This window comes from Callospermophilus lateralis, chromosome 13 (assembly GCF_048772815.1).
Source record: "Callospermophilus lateralis isolate mCalLat2 chromosome 13, mCalLat2.hap1, whole genome shotgun sequence".
NCBI classification, from domain to species: domain Eukaryota; kingdom Metazoa; phylum Chordata; class Mammalia; order Rodentia; family Sciuridae; genus Callospermophilus; species Callospermophilus lateralis.
In genome coordinates, this window is record NC_135317.1 from 36042991 (window position 1) to 36064885 (window position 21895).

At 33.1% G+C, this 21895-nt stretch overlaps 1 protein-coding gene across 1 annotated transcript in view; it reads right to left on the reverse strand.

Moving 5' to 3' along the window:
- Nucleotides 1-9587: 9587 nt before the first annotated feature.
- Nucleotides 9588-21895, reverse strand: part of Malrd1 (MAM and LDL receptor class A domain containing 1) — a 638713-nt gene continuing 626405 nt past the window's right edge. Inside the window, exons 39-40 of the mRNA XM_076872892.1 lie at nucleotides 13070-13145; nucleotides 9588-9671 (exon numbers count right to left, since the gene is read on the reverse strand). Of these exons, the coding sequence (XP_076729007.1) occupies nucleotides 9588-9671; nucleotides 13070-13145 (160 nt within the window). The remainder of the gene's footprint in view (nucleotides 9672-13069; nucleotides 13146-21895) is intronic.

Below are 21895 nucleotides of genomic sequence, written 5' to 3' on the forward strand. Positions count from 1 at the left end.
ACATATATTTTCTCTTAGTTTCCCCCAGCCACGTACTACAAATTGAAAGGTTATTTTATCTCTTCTTCCAAACAATTCTGAAGATGATACAAATATTCTGGAGTTAGATATTGGTAATGGATATATAAAATTTCAATTTATTGGAAAATCATTGAATTTTATATTTGAAAGTGGTAAATTGTATGGTACATGAATTGTTGCTCAAATGATTTTAAAATGCAAAGCTTCCTGAGTTATCACAATTATGCTTGTGTGAAAACATCTAACTCAGGAAAGTAGGGCATTGGCAATGTACATGTTCAGGGTTTCTTTCAGTTTTACCACCTAGACTTGCAGACTTTGATTAATATGGTGCTTTTTTTTTTTTTTTTTTTGAAATCCTTTTGTAGAAATAATAAAGATTTCCTATAAATTATATTCTATGTCTCTCTAGGATGTTTACTCTTGTGCTTTTCACATCTAATGGACAATACAACCTACCCGGAACTGATTTTTATACAAAGTTTATGTTGGGTGTCAGGTTTCACTGATATTTTTTTATTTGGAAAGAGAAGTTTCAGCCCAGCTTTAACATGGTCTCCTTTCTGCAGTGTTCCACAGTGCACCATTTCCTGCAAATCAGTTACCGATACAGTCGTGTGTGTTCCTGGGATCACTATTGTGACTCTTGGTCCTTGGTTTATTTCCCTATCATTTTTCCAACAGCAGAATGCACTGATCATTCTATTTTTTATATGATGTTCAGTAAAAAAGTCTTCATACCACTTTCTTCAAGAGTTTCTTCACTGCATTTCCATATAAACTTTAGAATCATCTTTTCAGGCCTTAAATATCTCATAGGAATTTGATAACAATTTTATTGAATTTCTACTGACCAACTAGGGAAAAACTGAACATTGTGTATGTTTCTACTTATGTTTTTATACTATCTCTCAATAATGTTTAGATCATATGTCTTTTGTAAGATTTGAAAGCCTTTTTAATTTATTATAAATAACCTCATTTAAAATAACTATATTTTCTGTTTCAAGATATATAGAAATTATCCAGGTGCAGTAGCACACGCCTATATTCCCAGGGTCTCAGAAAGCCGAAGCAGGAGGATCACGAGTTCAAAGCCAGCCTTCGCAAAAGCGAGGAGCTAAGAAACCCAGTGAGACTCTGTCTCTAAATAAAATACAAAATAGTGTTGGGGATGTGGCTCAGTGTTTGAGTGCCTAGAGTTCAATCTCTGGTACCCCCCCGACAAATATACAGAAATTAAATTAATATTACAATATTATAATTAATATATTAAATTAGATATTTAATGATATACAATTAATATAATGTTAATATTATATTAAATATAAAATGAATTGTGTGTCTAAGAAACTTGTTGAATCCAATAATTTGTATTGTTAACCTTGAGAATATTTTAAATTTTCAGTGTACTCAATCATACAATTTGTAAACATAACAGTATTATTATTCTTTTCTTTTCCAACCTTAGGGCTTTTACTTCTTTCACATGTCTTATTTTGTCATTAGGGACTCTAATAAACAGCTAAAACATTTTAAAAGAAATGTCAGTAATGGGTATTCTTGACTCACTTCACATGTGAAAGTGGAAGTTTTCAACATTTCACCACTATATATAGCTGTGAGTTTTTTGTGGATGTCTTTTATCACATTCAGAAAATGCATTTTTTCGTATAGAAATGAGGGTGTCCTTCCGTTTCCATGCACTTTCCCTTCTCTCTCCCTTTCCCTCCTATCACTCGTCTCAGTTTAATGTTAATATTTTCCTCATGCTCTTTTCCTCTGTTCGATCACATATACAAGGTTGTGAGGGGAAAGGGGGGAAGGGAGAGAATGGAACAACAACAGATGAGATAGAGAGGGAAGATGAGAGGGGAGGGGAGGGGGGATAGTAGGGGATAGGAAAGTCAGCAGAATACAACAGTCACTAATATGGTATTATGTAAGCATTGTGAATGTGTAACTGATATGATTCTGCAATCTGTATTTGGGGTAAAAATGGAAATGCATAACTCATTTAAATCAAATGTATGGAAGATGAAAAAATAAAAAAATAATAAATAAATAAATAAATAAAAAAGTAAAAAAAAAAGAAAATGCATTTTTTTCCTATTGTTCTATTTTTATTATTATCAGATATTCTATTTTACCAAATGTTTTCTAGGCATCTGTTAAAATGATCTCATACTTTTTTTCTCATTTTGTTAACGTGTCTGATTATACTTATTTTAAAAATGAATTAAAACTTGCATTCATGGAATAAAAATTAAAACAGTAATATTATATATATATGTATATTACCATATGTTTATACATATATTAATACTTTACATCTGTCTCCATGAGTAACATTGGCCTAAGTTTTCCTTTCTAAAATTTCTCAAGGTTTGTAACAAAATTATGCTATCTCATGAAATGCATTAGGAAATATTACCTTGTGTCCTACTTTCTGAAAACATTTGTATGAGTTGGCTATATTATTAAATATATTACAAAATATGCTAGTGACTTACGAATGTGTAGTTTCTTTTTCTTAATTATTTTAGTTGTAGATGGACACAATACCTTTGTTTTATTTATTTATGTGGTGCTGAGGATGGAACCCAGTGCCCCATGCATGTAAGGCAAGTGCTCTACCACTGAGCTACAACCCTAGCCCCTATAGTTTTTTTTTAAGGAATATTTTATGTGTCTTAAGTTTTTTTATTTAAGATTTTTTATTAGAGCATCATAGTGGTGCATAATATTGGGGTTAATTTTGACATAATCATATAAGTATTGAATATAATTTGCTCCAATTCAATCCCCAGTACTTCCTCCTTTCTTCCTCTATTCCCACACTCTGTTCCCTTTCCTCTACCCTTCTGGTCTCTTTAAAAATTTGTGTATAGTATTTTTTATTAGTGCACTATACATTTACATAAAAGTAAAATTCACTGTAGTATATTCATGTATGTACAGAGGATATTTGGATGAACTGCATTTTACCATTCCTCCTTATCTGCATCCCTCCTCCTGTCAATCCTTTTCTCTTCTTTACAGATATCTCTTCTATTTTCATGGGATTATCTCTACCTTTTCCCCTTTATTTTGCTCCAATTTCCCCCATATAAGAGAAAACATCTGACCCTTGATTTTCTCAGCTGGTTTATTTCACTTAGCATGATGCTTTCCAGTTCTATCCATTACCAGCAAATGCTCTAATTTAATTCTTCTTTATGATGGAGTAAAACTCCATTGTGCATACTTACCACGTTTAAGCTAGGGCCTCCTAAAGCAAATAGATTCATTTCTACTCCGGCTATATTTTCTTTTTTCTTTTAACTTCTCATTCTTCTGGTGGTACATGATGTAGAATCACACCTATCTTGTAATCATATATTCATATAGGTTCATAATGTTTGATTCACTCCATTATTCTTCCTAACCCCATGCCCCCTCCCCTCCCTTCACTCTCCTCTGCCTAATCCAAAGTACCTCTATTCTTCCAGAGCCCCCACCCCCTTATTGTGAATTAGCATCTACATATCAGAGAAAACATTTGGCTTTTGGTGTTTGGGGATTTGCTTATGTTGCTTAGCATGATATACTCCAGCTCCATCCATTTACCAGCAAGTGCCATAATTTCATTCTTCTTTAGGCTGAGTAATATTATGTGTATATATATATATATATATATATATATATATATATATATATATGTATATATACCACATTTTATTTATCAATTCATCTGTTGAAGGATACCTAGGGTTGGTCCCGTTGTGAATTGAGCTTGCTATAACCATTGATTTGGCTGCATCACTGGAGTGTGTTGATTTAAGTCCTTTGGGTATAAACCGAAGGATGGGATAGCCAGAGGTCAAATGGTAATTCCATTCAAAGTTTTCTGAGGAATCTCTGTACTGCTTTCCAGGGTGGTATCACCACTTTGCAGTTCCACCAGCAATGTATGTGTATACCTTTCCCCCACATCCTCACCAACATTTATGTTGCTTATATTCTTGAAAATTGCCATTCTGACTGGGGTGAGATGAAATCTTAGTTTTGATTTGCATTTCTCTAATTATTAGAGATGTTGAACATTTTTTCATGTATTTGTTGATTGATTGTATTTCTTATTCTGTGAAGTGTCTGTTCAGTTCTGTAGGCAATTAATTGATCGGGTTATTATTTATTTATTTTTTTTGGTGTTAAGTTTTTTGAGTTCTTTATATATCCTAGAGATTAGTACTTTATCTGATGTGCTTGTGGTAAAAATTTTCTCCCATCCTGTAGGCTCTCTCTTCACATTATTGATTGTTTTTTTTTGCTAAGAAGAAACTTTTTAGTTTGATTCATTCCATTTATTGATTCTTGATTTTACTTCTTGCAGTTTAGGAGTCTTATTGAGGAAGTCAGGTCCTAAAATGACGACGTAGAGATTTGGGCCTATCTTTTGGTTTTATTAGATACAGGATCTCTGTTCTAGTGACTGCTTTTGATCCATTTTGAGTTTTGGGTGGGACGAGAGGGGTTTAATTTCATTTTGCTACATATGGATTTCCAGTTTTCCCAGCACCATTTGTTGAATAGGCTATCTTTTCTCCAGTGAATGTTTTTGACGCCTTTGTCTAGTATGATATAACCATATTTATGTAGGTTTGTCTCTGTGTCCTCTATTCTGTACCATTGGTCTACAAGTCTATTTTGGTGCCAATCCTATGCTGTTTTTGTTACTATAGCTCTGTAGTATAGTTTAAGGTCTAGTATTGTGATGCCCCCCTACTTTACTTTTATTGCTAAGTATTGTTTTGTCCATTCTGGGTCTCTTATTTTTCCAAATGAGTTTCATGATTGCTTTTTCTAATTCCATGAAGATTGTCATCGGAATTTTAATAAGAATTGCATTAAATTTGTATAGTGTTTTTGATAGTATGGCCATTTTGAAAATGTTAATTCTGCCTATCCATGAGCATGGGATATCTTTCCATCTTTTAAGGATTTCTTCAATTTTTATTTAGTCTTCTAAAGTTTTCATTGTAGAGGTCATTCACCTCTTTTGTTAGATTGATTCCCAAGTTTCTTTTTTTTTTTTTGAGGTTATTTTGAATGAGGTAGTTTTCCCAATCTCTCTTTTAGTTGATATATCACTGATGTATAGTAATGTGTTTGATTTATGGGTGTTGATTTTATAACTGAAGGAATATTATTAAACATGGATCGTCACTTTGTTATAGGACTACTTAAGTCTTCTATTTCTTCTTATGTTTGTTTTAGAAAACTAAATTTTCCAGAAAAAATTTTCTCTAAATTATAAAGACATTTTGTCATTCTTGTTTTTATAATATCTTTATTATTCTTTCAATATTTGCTTAATTTTATAGTGACTTTACCCTTTCCATTTTTGATATGGGCTATTTCGGAATAAACTTTTGTTCTTCGAATCATTTCCTTAGTATTTATTATTCATGTTACAATTTATCTACCAGAGACTGAATATTTTTTGTTTCATGAGAGATTTATCATTCTTTCCAAAGAAACAACATTTAGTCTTATTGATACAAAATATAATTTTGTATGTTTTCCGTTTTGTTAATTTCTTATCTTACATACTTGAAGCTATTCTAGTGCTAGCTACATCAGGAATAAGTTTGAGGCTGGCGTCTAGTGCAGGGTAGAAATCTCACAAAGAGTCCATTGCAAACATTGTATCTACATTCTTAGGTCTCCATGCCTTCCATTACTTCTTTCGCTGTAAATATTATTTATAAAGATTTGTTGAACAAATTAGTGCCAAGTCTAATTATTGTACAGTGAGTAAATGTAAATCTTTTCAATAGCTGCTAGTTTATGATCATTAATAGAATAAATGTTTGCTTAATATGTATTGTTAAGTAAAAACATCAGATAGAGAACCCAGATTTGTTATTCCTAATCTATTAGATTGGTATTTCTTAAGTTGGATTATATTGGCAGCAGATAATTATGCTAATTTCTGAAGATGGCTTCTTAGTAATGAAACTCTGGGCAAAAATTTTGATGTTCTAAGGAGGTTGTCTGTGAAATTGCCAGGACCAGGCCTAATAAGCAAGTACTTAAAAAATGGGAAAAATAAAATCTTTTTAGTATTGCTTCCACATTCTAGAATAGAAAATGTGCTCTTTAGCCTGCTTTACTCTCAGAATGTTTAATGACACATGTCAGTATGAATTTTAAGTGGATCTCAAGTATTATAATTGTTTATTTTATGCATACTTTAATGATTCATAGATATGTATAAAATTTGACATGTACCTAGCATCATCAAAATTTTATAAAAGGAGTGCTTATAAAAATTGGTGCTTTTCCATTGTAATTAATTTTTTAAAGAGTAAGATCTTGATTTTGATGGATACTTGTTTTATATGTTAATCCTTACAGTATTTTTCTAGATATATTTGCAATAAAAATGCAAGAACACTTTACAAATTAACACAAGGAGAAAAAGATTAACATTAAAAATCACAAAGCTGCCACATATTTGAAATCTTATTTTTTAAAAAGTCTTTAGGGGACAAAATTTCTCAGTCCTTTTGTATATCAATGTGAATTTTTCTCTGGTTTTCATTTATAAGAATAAAGTTTAATAGTACTAATCACAAAAGTCATTGCCCTGAATATACTAGTTGGTTTACCAAAATGCATACTTTATTTCCTAAGCACAAGGCAGTTGTTATTTAAAAGCAGATCTGAATATTTTGTTTTTGATGTGATAAATATGAAGAATGATTGAAAGTTAAGAAGATGAGAAGAGAGAAGCAAATCATTATAGCTTTTTCAAGGTGCCATCTAAATGTAAAAATGGGAATATGTAACAATGATATGGATATACTAGAATTATATGTGACACTTCTATAGCAAGAAAGCTTCATTAAAAGGCACTTTATTACATAGGTTTGCTGGTTTCCTTTCAGCTAAAACACTTTGTCTTATTTGTAATTTGTTATTGTGTGAACATTGATAGCTTTGAGTTAAAATATAGATAACGGGAAAATATTTTAGTATAGTTATATACACAGAGATTATTACTTTACAGTTTATAGCACATTATTTTAACATTGTTCTAAGCCAGTGCTTTCTGAGAGAACTTGTTGGAACAATGGAAATGCTCTTTTTGACATCCAATGAGGAAGCCATTAGCCACATGTGGCTGTTGAGCTCTTGCAGTGTGGCTCATGTAGCTGAAGAACTGTATTTTAAATTTTATTAATTTTAATTAATTTATATTTCATGTTAAATAACTACATGTATCTGGTGATAGGTACAGCATATATCACATTACTTCCATTTGTCAGTTAAAATATATAAAATACTTAGAACAATATTTGGCAGGTAATCACTGGTTTTAGTATTTTCTGCTGCTGTTTCTATTAATATTAGTTCATGGTTAAAATGCATTTTAGGGACTAGGAGGTTACTTACATGAATATAGTTAAAATAAAGATATTGTCTTAAGTATTTGTACACTAAATGCTTTAAGAATCTGTTGGGACACATTCTCCTGATATCCATCACTTTCAACATATTCTTTTTCAGGATAAAATGTCAGATGTTGAAATGACCTAAAGCTGATTTACATTAATTGTAGACTCTGTATTCTACTTATTGTTTCTTATTCTTTCTTTACCTAATTTTAAAATCACAATAGTGCAAACTTGGACTTATACCAAAGAGTTTTCAGAGGAATAAAGATGAGAAGAAAAATCATTCATTCATTCTGAAACTCACATTATAGTAGGAAAAGTGAACATGGGTACTTACCTATTCTGCTTATTGGGTAAGAAAAATTAGTTTTATTCTTTTAGTTTCATGTAATTGCCATGTGTATTTTTAAGATCTTACAAAATGGTTGACTAAAACAATTTTGGGAGCACATAACTTAACTTGTACCTGCTGAAATACTTAAATACTTTCAGACTACTCACATTTTTATTTTTTCTTATTTTCTGTCTTTACTCAATATCTGGAGTCCCCTATACATCATTAATTCTCTCAGTATTCCTATTTAACAGGCCAGTTTAGGTTGAATTATCATTTTTATTATCACTGTCATTAAAAATTGTATGTTTCTTGCATTTTTCACATTGTAGCCTTGAGTTCTTTACTTAGATAACATCTGAATTTTAACGCAATGTTTTTTAAAGAATCCTGCATGCTTAGACAATGATCTTGAATATGTATAGATGATAATTTTAAGCTAACATAACTTCCAAAAATGTGTATGTCCCAAATTTCTAGGGGCCAAACATAAAAAGACACAGCTATTGCTGATCCTTTCTTGTGTTAATTTTTCAGACATTTTGGTATCATTCTGAAAGTAGCAATTAGAAGAAGATAGTAATATAGGGGAAAACTTCACATCAGGTAGTGGGGTTCAAAAATTAACTCAAATAAAATTTAGGGTTACTTTATTCCAATGTTAATAGAAAATAATATTTTGGGGCTAGTCTCTATTTTCACAAAATGGTAGTGAAACTTACACTGTGTATGATTTCATCCTTCTTAACTCTAATTTTGTTCAAGTGCATACTCCTCAGCTACTTGGCAATGGCTCCACCGATCTATTATCAACACCAGGCTGTAAAGTGAAGGGTCCTAGTCAATCATGGTGGCCACCTTACCTTTGAAATGATTGGCTTAGCATAAGGACCATGTCTATCCTGGGCAATAAGAAGAGAGCTGTTTCTGGAAGTACATGCTTGATTTCTTAGGTGGTAAAACATGATACACAGGAAGAAACAGACCCTTGCCTGTCTCAGGTTTATTGTGAACATGGTGATGCTGCAGTTTATATAGCCATAGTCTAATCTATGGAATTAACCTCAGAATAGAGTGTAGGAAATTAGACTTGCAAACAACCAGGGTCCTTGCTGAGGTCATGGAGCTGGTATAATAACCTACCAAAAGGTTGCCCCATCTCCTGATTTCCTGAATTGTGGAATAAATATTGGTTTTCACTTTATTAAGCCATGCAAATAGAGATTTTTCAGTTTCTTGTAACCCAAAGTTCTTAACTCTCATTTTAGCATTATTTCTTATATCTATTTTAAGGTGTTAATATGATTACTCAAAAAAGGTCAGTACAGGATCATTTATCACACATTTTTTCAAAACGCAAATATTTTTACAATGGTTATGTTGATTAGTATTATAATGATTTATCCATTTTTGCTGGTTGTATAGCAAGTAAAATTATTCTGGTTTCTATGCTGTATGGTAAAGAAATTTCAAGACATCTTTATGTTCAGGATCTGAAACAACTAGATTTATCAAGTTAAGGAATAACCAGAATAAAATCACAGGAAATAGAATCTTTTATTGAACAAGTAAAATATTTTATTGAAATACTCAGATATACAATGAAGTTAAGTACTGATTCTGATTCCATGAAAACATTCAATATATTCAGTAATATTTTTGGGGGGTGGGAGGGTAAAATTATAATTACATTAGCATTTTTTATCTCTTCTTTTTTACTTTTGTATGAGCTGAGAAAATGCAATTTTCTATAAACACCACATATTGGATCAATCTTGACCTTGATGCTACTGCTTGAGATGATGAGATATGGTTTCCAGGCTTCCTGATGTTTTTCCATAAAAGGGATTTGAGAAGGAGTACACAGAACTCTAAAGAGGAAACACACATTTAAAAGGTTAGGAGTTCAGGCATTGAAATAAGAAACTTCTGTAAGGATCATGCAGAATGCAGCAAGCTCCTAGTGGAGCTCCTATGGAGTAGCTGAGGCTTCCTTTAATCTTCTCCCAGCACCTCCAGCACACGCTTCTGGACCTCCGACACAGAACTAGCCAGTGTCTTTCCAGGGTCCTCTAGACAGAATGGACCTCATCTCTGGTAGGATGGAGAAATGCAATGGCCAATATTTTTATTGATTCTTTTTTCGGTTCTGGTTTCACTAAGCCTGCTGTATTGAATTAAGTTAGGCTAAACAAATAAATAAAGAGTATTTACAATAATGAACAGCATCAAGTCAGTAGAATTAAGAATTACAGAATATATCAGAAAGTCTACAATATGGGAAGTTCTAGAGAACAAACTTTTTTTTTTTTTTTTTTTTTAAGGATAGTAGAATGAATCGGACATTATTACTCTGTGTACATATGAGATTCCATGACTGGTGTGATTCTACATCATGTTCAAACAGAAGAATGAAAAGTTATACTCCACTTAGGTATGATGTTTCACTATGCATTCTACTCTCATGCATAACTAATTAGAACAAAACAAATCCCCGCCCCGCCAGAAAAGGAAGGAAAATAGAATCTAGAGATTGAAAGAAACTTAAGAAATTTGGATGTATTTATCTTACATGGATTCTGATTGAAAAAAAAATAGAAAGAAAGAAACAGTAACAACAACAACAAGCACAAAACCCCAATATAAATCTCCATCCTTATTTGTGACACAATTTAAATAGGTGACACACTGAATATTTGATGGGACCAAGTCATTATGGTGAAATTTTCAGATATAATACTGTGGCTATATTTGTTCAGAAGTTATATCTCCTTAAAGATACAAGTAAGGTTTGACAGATGAAGCTAACTGACATTTGGAATTTACTTAAATATTCTCCAGGGTGTCAGGGAGCAAGTGGCAGGAGAAGTTAAATAACATGCTTTTGGGTTGGTCATCACTAATGTTGGCCAATAGGTACATGGCAGTCCCTTATACTCTCTCAATATCTGTAGCAGGAAACAACTTTAACCATTCTTCTTTGAATAAAATCTATTTTTTCTAATATAATGTCAAGGAAAGCAAACTAATTTAATGAATATAAAGTCATTTCTTTCTGAAACAATGGAAATCAAAACAGCAACAAAGTTTAAAAGATGTGATAGGCTTTCTTTTTCTGTTCTTACTGAAAAGAAAAAAGAAATGTGAAAAAAGGAGTGATTTTTCTTTTATCAGAATAGAAAATAACAAGAAATCACTTTGAAGTTTCCCGAGAGTCATCGATTGCACAGCCATATGTATACACAGTGAAAACTAGCTTGAAAACACATTGAAAGGTATGTCTTTGATTTAGAGCTCTTCCTGTGTGTGCTGAGAAGCACAGACTGGAACTCTGGAGAAGCCGTCTTTCTCAGTGGAAAACAAAGAATGCAAAATAACTTCCAAGCCACCTTTTAATTACCATGAGTTAGTGAGATATTAATATTCTAAAAAAGTTAAAAAAGAATTCATTTCAATTTCTATAATATTTGTGTCTAACAATAATTAGAAGTTAAACTAAGCTAAGAGTAAAAAAAGATAACATTTTCTTTTCTTTACTAAAATTGAAAATATGTTTATATTACACCTTCCAGCTTTGGTTCCTTAAACAGTGTATGCCTGTCTTTATTTATTATTCACTAAGTAGGGCCAGGCTTCCCTTTTGCTTTGTCTTGATTCACTTGACAAATCAAATTATTCTCTTTATGTCTGGAAAATATCTTCCTTCTTTAAGAAAAAAAAATTTTAGTTGTCAATGGACCTTTATTTTATTTATATGTGGTGCTGAGGATTGAACCCAGTGCCTCACATGTGTTAGGCAAGCGCTCTACCACTGAGCTACAGTCTCAGGCCAATATCTTCTTTCTTACTTTTGTTTCTGCCAAAACAATACTAAAAGTGTGAATCACATCATTATTAAAGAAAACACAGAAATTAAAAATTCAAGGGTGTATTAGACTTCAACTATGTCACCCAAGTCTTTGAAACTACTAGAAAACATTTGATCTGACCCTTTGCAGCTCAGTTTTCAGTAACAACAAAACAACAAACTGCTTATGACTTATTTTCATTAAAAATACTAAGGAGAAAGAAAACTTTGGTTTTCTATATCCTCAATTCAAAGGATATAGAAAAAGAACCAGAGATAACAGTTGTGAAGCCAGATGTAAGAAAACACTCATAGACAGGAGGAAGAGGTGTTTTCTGATAAAATGTATTTCATACCCAATGAATGCCCAAATTAGCTCTGAAAGAAAAGGATGTGATGTTGGTCAAGGTGTAAAAAATGTCAATTATTCAGGATGAGTACGTTCTGGAGATCTAACGTACAGTAGGGCGATGATATTAACACTGTATCATATAGACTCTCGATTTGCTCTAAGAATGGATCTTAAATATTCTCACCACACACATGAATTAAGCATGTTTGGTGTTGGAGATGCTAATTAGCTTGATTGTCGTAATCACCTAATAGTGTACATGTGTTTATTAAAATTCACTTTGCATAACTTAACTATATACAGCTCTCATTTGTCAACTGTTCCTCAGTAAAGCTTAAAAGAGATGAATCACACAGCAATGAAAGGAAGTAAAAAAGGAAGGAAGGAAAGAATAAAAGAAGATAGGTAGGAGGAAGAGAAGGAGGCAGGGAAGGAAGGAAGAAAAAAAGAACAGAAAGGTGAATTTGTATGCAGGTAGGAGAGAGATTTTCCCTGACATTTTCTCTCTAGCCTACTTGTGACTTCACTCATAAGTGCACCCCCCCCAAAAGGGTCAAGAAAAATGTAAAGCATTTCCAATTCTGTTTTCCTCTTTGTTATCAGGTAATGACCCTCACTAGTCACACCAAGTTTAAGTGACCACAGAGTGTGATCCTTCCTTTAGTCTTTTGAGAATAAAATGAAGAACACTCAATGAAAATTTACTGTGAATAGCTGAGTAATTCTCTGTGGGTTAAACTGATTTTTTCCAGATTTCTCAGCTCTCTTTGAGTATGAACAGTGACCACAAAACCATTTAACATTGAACTGACTTTACAAGCAGATTGAAGCTGTCCTGAAATGGAAAATTCTCATTGCACATTTTTAGAGACTGAAACTCCTTTTTTACCCCTCAATCAAAATAACTCCTCTGAAACATTTCTCTTAGCCATGATGCAGAAACACATCCAAACAAAACTAGTTGGGTATGTGGGTTTTTCTGTGTGTGTGTGTGTGTGTGTGTGCACGCACAAACATATTTCTTTGTTTGTTTTTGCCTCTGAACTAATCTCTTTGCTATTGCTACTTACCTCTATTTTCTCTGGGTTACTCCAATTCCCATAAACTGGATTGACAAAGGCACAGTTTCCACTTTCCTCAGTTTTCCTTAAAGTACACAGAGCCACCAAAAATAAATGTTAATAAATAAGTATTGAGATGCAGCAACGTAGAATTGCAGGTTGTTGTTCAGTAGGAACCTTGAGAGACACATTGTCTAGCCAGCATACTGATGTTCATGAATTTATTACCATAAGTAAAGATTTATTTATTTATTTTAACAGGACCCCAAGACAACCAGCAGATGTAATTTGAACTCTGAGTATTTGGATCCAAATAAACCCAAGCAAGTAAAAGTGGCATAAGTTAGTCTTAATATTGATTTACTAAAGTATTACTCATGTAATTAAAATAACATATCATCAGAAAGAACAATGTAATATGAAGTTGAACTGGTCAAATGGAAAGGTCATCAGAAAGTTCCTCAGACTGTAAGAGTGCAAGACCACTACTTCCTGAAGATGATTTTCTATGGGGGGCTGTTGTAGAGACTTGTAACAAATGAGCCCTAGTCTTCAGTATTTGGTGGGGTGGGGGAGTACTGGGAATTGAACTCAGGGGCACTTGACCACTGAGTCACATCCCCAGCCCTATTTTGTGTTTTATTTAGAGACAGGGTCTCGCTGAGTTGCTTAGTGCCTCACTGTTGCTGAGGCTGATTGAACCCACAGTCCTCCTGCCTCAGCCTCTAGAGCCACTGGGATTACGGGCATGCACTATTGTGCTCAGCTAATCTTCAATATTTTAATCAGCAAATTTAAATTCAAATATTTTGCAGACTTCTTCATTAATGCTTACTTTCATGAAAATTATAAAGAGATATGTCCTTGGTAATCTCACATATCGGACTAGATCTGTGTAACTCACTATAATTATCTGAGTTCCTAAATGATGATCATTTTCTTTTTATACTTTTTAGACTCCTCAATAAACAAGGAACCCTTAATGATTGGTTATAACGAATGAAGAAAAAGTGTGCATCACAGAAACAAAAATAACATAATAAATAATAAAATATATCCTAAATACCCTAAATACAGATGTAAAGAAAGGTCCCATGCATCGCGCACACACACACACACACACACACACACACACACACACACATTTGCACACAGAATGGAGAATGGAAGACCAATTCTGGGAGGATTCCTAGTGTCTTCAAAGCAGCCAGGAGGAAAAAATATATATAGTTCATGAATATTTTTGTCTAGTTGAGGTATAATAACAGTTAATAAATTTGTTAATAAGGTACCTCTAAATCGTAAAAGAAAAAGTAGTAAAGAGGAAGTTCTTACTTGTTTGATTTTTGTAAAAGAAAATTCCCAGACAACTTCCTGTTGTCATCTATCAAAACCACAAGTTTCTTTTCTAAAAAATAATAGCATTGCTGAGCCTAACACTCCAATCTGGGTAATTATGTTTGGCTGGCAATGTGGTCACGCCCAGGAGTCAGTGTCTTCTAAGCTTTTGGATTTCCACTGTTTTTAAGCAATTGGCTTAGATATGCAACAGATTAAATATTTCACTCTCAGGGAGGCTACATTTTGGTTATTGATGAATAGCGCTACCCATAGCTATTTTGTGGGTTATATGAAAAGTCTTATTTGCACACTTACATGAGTCAACAAGCATGTGCTAATTCCTTAACCACTAATGGAATACTTACGAGTTTCTCCAATTACATTGAATAAATCATTTTTGACTCTTCCAAGACTAATCTATGTTAAGTTCTCAGAGGAGTAAGCTCAGTAAATGATATGGTTAGTGCATTCAGTAGGCAGAGCTGCTCTCAAAGTGAGACTGGGAAGGAAACAGGGCAGCTTTGAAATGTGTCAAAATGCCAAAATAAGAGCTTGTCAAGAATGATGAACATAAAGTAGGAAGAATCAAGACAGAATGGAAATTAGAAAGTAGGTAAATATGGAACATCCAGAGACACCAAGAACTGAGCAAAAAAAGGAATCTAGGCTGAAATCAGGCATAAAATCAGAAGCAGGAGGAAACTCAAACCATAGGGCTAGACAGAACAGATGGTGTCAAGTCCAGGCAGGCAACTAGAAACTGAAGGGATAGGCTTGGCAGTCCACTGCATAGAACTGAGGCACAAACAGCATGAAGGATCTTAATATAGGCAATCATTTTGGCTTTGGACTGCTGAGACCCCAGATGACCCAGGACCAAGACTAGCAGGTAGAGGTCAGGTAAATTGACAAAAGTTTCCAGCCATGATAATTTACTATCAAAGCTACTTTTCTTTTAAAAGGATTTTAAAGTTTTAAATAATTTTCTATAAAAATGAAAATATTGAAGATATCTGGATACTAGGGATTGGTTGAACCCAAAGTAGAAAGAATGGCTTGAGCGTAAAAACAGGGAGTGCAATGAGAGGAAAGGGTCAGTGTGTGAGTAGTGCAAGGTGACAAATTGTAAATCCTCCTGTTTCAGACTTCATTAGCAACCTCAAATGACTTGTTTTTTTTTTTTTTCCCCAAATCAAAGGTATAGCTCCCATTCTTGGGAATCTCTGGATCATTATGCTTAAATTTTAATGTGTTTCTATTTATAAGCTAAAATATCACCCACCAAAAATAGGTATTTGGATTAAGTAAAATTTTCATATCATTCCACATATTGACTATTTTGAATTCTGATATAATTTTCCATCTTTATTGACCCTCTGTTTGATAACCAAATACAAATATCATTTAAAATGATAGTTTCTTAGATGAAGGAAAACATATTTCTTTGATTATGAAGTTTTCTGCCAGTTCTTACCCTGAATAATGCAATGATAAGTCTGCATCAGGGTAAATTTCATTTAATTCATTGTATCTGTTAATGGGCTCTTAAAGAGTCGAGGTTCTAAGAAAGCATAACCATCTTGAGAAATGAGCAAGGAACTGACACAGAAATTCTGAGGGAGGAAAGAAAGATGCATGGATCACACGAGTTTGCCCCCTATAACTTTTCATGCATTCACTTAAATTATTATTAAGGTCCTGTCATATCCAATGTAAAGAAAAACAAAAATAGTAAACTAAAAACCTGTCTATGTTATATCTAGTAAAAATTAACTTTGAGATGAATTTTTAGTTTATATTATTTGTTTTCAAAAACTTCATTGAGATGTAACTCATCTACCATAAAATTCATACATTGAAAATATACGATTTGATGGCTTATGGTAATATAAATTTTATTATTTTTTGTTACTAATCTTGAAAATTGCAAAATATATGTACCCCAAGTATTCCCTTTTAACTGCTTTTAACTTACTATTCAGTGTTACTAATTACTTTCCCAGTGGTGTGCAACCATCACCACTGTTTCCAAAATGTTTTCATCACATCAAACTGAAACTCCATATTCATTAAGCAGTAACTCCCCATTCCCCTCTACCACTAAGTCCTGGTAACCTCTAATCTACTTTCTGTCTGGGTGAATTTGCCTATTCTAGGTACCCATATAAGTGGAATCACATAACACTTGTCCTTTTCTGTCTGGTTTATTTCATTTAGCATAATGTTTTCAAGGTTATCATATATTAGAACATCAATCCATTCATTGTTTAATAGTATCACAGAATAATGAATAGGCAATAATTGGTTTTATTCATTTGTCAATTGATGGACACTTGGTTTATTTTCATCTTTTGGGTCTTATGAATAATGTTTCCATGAACACTGGGGGATTAACACCCATTTGAGTCCTATTTCAGTTCCTTTGGGTTCTAGGAGTGAAAGATCCAAACCACACAGTAATTCTATTTTCACTTTTTGAGAAACAACCAAACTGTTTTACATTGTTCTGTACCATTTTACCTCCCCTCCAATGATTTATGAGGATTTTTATTTCTCCTCATCTTTACCAATGCTTGTTGCTTTCTATTTTATTATTATTATTATTATTATTATTATTATTATTATTATTATTATTATTGCCATCCTAGTAGTTGGGAAGTAGAATCTAGTTGTAGCTATCATTTGCATTTCTCTAATAACTAATGTTGAATACCTTTTGTTGTATATATTGACTATCTGCACATTTTTCTTTGAAAAAAATGTCTATGTAAGTCCTTTGCCCATTTTTAAATTGGTTGTCATTTTGTTCTTGAGTTGCAGAAGTTTTTATATATTTGAGAGATTAATCTCATCAGAAACATGATTTTCAAATATTTTCCTCCATTTTGTAGGTGGAAGATACAGCGTTATCATCTTCTAAATATGTATTTCTTTAGCTTTTATACATAGGATTTTGATCCATTTTGAGTTAATTTTTATATATGATCTGAAGTAGGGATCCAAATGTATCCTTCTGCATGTAGAAATCAACTTGTATGTTGAAGAGATCATTCTTTCCCCATTGGATGGAATCAGCACCCTTTGTCAAACATCAATTGGCATAGATTACATGAGTTTTTTATTTGGATTCAGTTATATTCCACTGATTTATATTCTATTTTTTGCATGCTAATATCTGTTTGTTTGGTTTTTTGGTAAGTTTTAAAACTAGGAAGTGTGAGTTTCAAGGTTGCTTTGACTATTTGGTATCCCTGAAATTATACATTAATGTAGGATCTGTTCCATTTTTGTAAAAAAAAAAAGTCTGTTTGAATTTTTAGAAATATTGCCTGGAAGCTATATTTCACTGTGACAATAATGTCTTCCTTTCCATGAACCCAGGATGGATTTTCATTTAGTTAGGTTTTTAAAATTTTCATTCAGGAATGCTGATTAAATTTATTCCCAAGTATTTCCTTTCTTTTGGATGTTGATTGGCAATGAAATTACTTTTTAAATTTTTCTGATTGTTCATTTCTGGTAAACAGAAGCACAAATGAATTTTGAGTGCAGATCTTGTATCTTCTATTTCCACTGAATTAATTGATCCCCTTTAGCAGCTTTCCTGTGGATTTGGAGTTTTTGGATATAAAATGTCATTTGTATCAGCATACTATAGTGACACAGCCACAACAATGTTTATAGCAGCTCAATTCACAATAGCTAAACTATGGAACCGATCTAGATGCCATGCCCTTGAATAGGTGAGTAGATAAAGAAACTGTGGTATATATACACAATGGAATATTACTCAGCATTAAAAGGGAATAAAATTATGGCATTTGTAGGAAAATGGATGGAGTTGGAGAATAAATATCATGCTAAGCGAAGTAGTCAATCCCCCAAAACCAAATGCCGAATATCATCTCTGATAAATGCATGCAGATCCATAATGCTGGGGGCATGGGAAGAATGGAGGAACTTTGGGCAAGAGGGAGAGAGTGCATCTGGGCAGAAAAGATGGTGGAATGAGATGGACATCATTACCCTAGGTACATGTATGATCGCACATATGGTGTGACTCTACATCGTGTACAACTAGAGAAATGAAAAGTAGTGCTGCAATTGTGTACAATGAATCAAAATGCATTCTGATGTCATATATACATAATTAGAACAAATAAATTAAAAAATGTCATTTGCAAATAGAGAATTTTATTCCTCCCTTTCCATTGTGACTACCTTTGATTTCTTTTCTGTGTGTAATGATACCAGAAAAGGTTTGCTTTTTGATAAACACATTTATCCTTGGTTTAAAGGGACTATAAAACTTTCCCCAGTACATATTAAATTCGAATTCTAGTACATGGGGAAAATTGTCATGTCAGTGTTTGAAGCTTTAGAGTAGAATCTGTTTGCCACTTAATGTGAACATCTTTAGGTAAATAAATAAATGTTTCTCTAGGCTAAAAGGAACACAATAGTGGTAGTGATCACAGTTGTCACTCTAAATGTTGGAGACTGGCTCTCAGGAGGGTGACAAGGAAAGAGTGACAGAACGATGCCTGAGTTATCAAGTCTATACTTCAAGAGAAAAATTTCTACATAAGCACTGTCCTTTTATCAATTAATATTTTAATCTATTTTTATAATTTATTAATATCATTTACTAAACTGCCATTTTTTTATTATGAATGCATGGTTTAACAATTTTTGTTAATAATAGACATGTTTTCCTCTAACTTACTAGTCTGTCATTTTGCATATCTGAGAAACTGGTCAGGCTGGTTAATCAAATCCACCAAATATCTACTCTCTACTACCATCTCATGAGAGTAAAGTTGTTGTCATGTTCATATTTAAAAGGAGGTTCAGAAAATGGTTAGAGAAAAATAAGCAAAAAAACTAAATAGAAACTTTAAATGTTAAAGGCAATACTATTTAAAAGGGCCATGGATGATGGTTGCTGCCACAGCTAGGTAGGTTGTGTTATAAAACATTACTGTCAATGTCATGCTAAGTGAAATAAGCCAATCCTCCCAAGCCAAGGGATGAATGTTCTGATATATGGATGCTAACACACCATAATAGGGGAAAAGGGAAGAATAGAAGTTCATTGGATTAGACAAGGTGGAGTGAAGGGAAGGGAGGGGTGATGGAAATAGGAAAGGCAGTAGAATGAATCAGACATAACTTTCCTATGTTCATACATGAATATATGACCAGTGTAACTCCACATTATGTACAACCACAACAATGGAAAGTTCTACTCCAAGTATGTATAATATGTCCAGGTACATTCTACTGTCATATAGAACTAAAAAAAATTAAAAATTAAAACTTTACAGTCAAAACCTGTCCACTTAGTAGATAGAACCACAGTTTATGAAATTGAAATAATTATGACATAGACATCTCAGGGATTTGAAGGAATAAACACCATAATTCATGTATCACAAGATATTTGCTGTGTGTTTGTGTGTGTGTGTGTGTGTGTGTGTGTGTGTGTAGAGAAATTTTCTCTCATGTTTTCTCTAATAAACTAATTTGTGTATATTACTTCTATGACTCCAGACAATATCTTAAGATCCTTGACTTGATTGCCATGAGTTAAGTACCTGAAGGGAACCGACACTCTACAATGTAGTCACTCATGCTTTAAGACAGTAAAATAACAAAGTGTTATTGGTGTTATTTATTACCTTTCAGATTTATTTATTGAAATTTATCCAACACTTCTAGGTTATACACTAAACATTGCACTAGGTTTTAGACTTACAAATTTTAAGCTAACTCTAGGATTTCTTTTTAGAGGTTGGGAGTTGCTAGATTCTCTCTCTTAGATGGAATGAGAGGTCTATGCAATGCCTACCATAGGAGGTGCCTTCTGATAGTTGAGAGCTATTCTCTTTACCTTCTTCTTTATATTCTTTCCCCGTTTTGTCATTTACAACTTCTTTTAAACTTCCTACTTCTTTCTCCTGTCCCCTGAGCTTGGGATCTTACTGTTTAACCTTGCCCCCCAGAGCTTGGGATCAAGGAAGCCACACTGAGATAAGGAAAGAGAATTGGAAGACATAAAAAATAGTAATAATAACGATGATGATGATAAATCTATTAATTAATCTAGAGCTACAGAGGATCTTTGCAATCATCTTCACCATGACTTTTTATTTTTTTACAGATGGGACAACTGAGAGTCTTCCCACACTGAACTATAAGTCCTCTGGAGGATGACATGTCTGCATTTGCTCATCTCTCTGTCCCAGCATGTAGTAAAGAGCCAAAAACACAGTAAGAATCAACAGGAGGTTTGAAGAAAGAGGAACTTAATAAATGCCAAGAGTCTACAGCCCTAATGATGGAATGTCATCCAATAACCACTGTCTTCTTTGTACCTTCATCCCTATACCCAACAATATCAGTCCCCAGAGAGGAAAGACAATCTGTTTTTACTATTCTGGTAGACCCAAATAAAACTTGTCTAAGACCCATATTTAGTTTCCCTTTTCACTTAGCCCAAGATCTTGAGTAAGGTAGGAGCTTTCTTTTGAGCTGACTTTTCCATCTGGGTAAGTGGCAGCCCAGAACATCAGCTAAGGTTTCTCTGAAGAGGAGCCCAGGAGAGCAGCATAGGCGTGGCATGTTTCTTCCTGTTCTCTAGGAATTGGAAAAGGCATATGACTAGAGGAAAAAATAATGTTATATTAATAACTAATTTTGCAGCATTTAAAAGTAAAGATCTGTGTCCCTCATTTGTATCTTGACAAATGAGGGGTAGAAAACATCTATGTTACAATACCAAGGTCTTCTAGTGAATTTTCATGCTGTGAAGCATTTGACATATTACTATTGGTGAAAGATGTTTTCTATTCATAAAAATTATGTGACTTTTTTTTTTAAAGGATGCATCTCTATCATAAAATATAATCAACTGTCTGGTGGAAATGGAATTCATTTTTTCTGGGTACCATGTTTTTTAACTTAAATTTGGTGTATCCCGATTAATGGTGAATCTGGGGATGTCCCAGTGAAGTAAATCTCAATTCTACTCTTCCCATTTCCACCTCTGTCATTTTGAATTCCTAGATGTATTTCCTCGAATTTCTATGTGTAGGACTTGAAGAATCTTAATCCTTTCTGAATGTTGATCTTTCAGATAAAAGAAAAATAAAATGCAAATTCCAAATAAATGTATTTCTAGGGTTCTCCTCTTATGCATATCTATTTTTAATGTTCATGAAGCAAACTTCTCTGCCAAAAGAGATATTTTTAGTAAAGTTTGTTTTGTTCTGTTTTGTTTTTAACCAAGGCACTATTAATAGTCTTTTTTTTTCCCCATCTCTTTCTAACAATTAGAGTGATGTTCTTTCTTTTGTGTGTTTTTACTCTCCTGTTTGATAATCTAGGAAATAAAATTTCTTGGTCTGTTTGTTTGCTCCTTTTAACTTGCAGTAATTGTAGGCTATTGGGGTACTGTGTTTCTTATGAAAATGTACATGCCAAATGATTTTC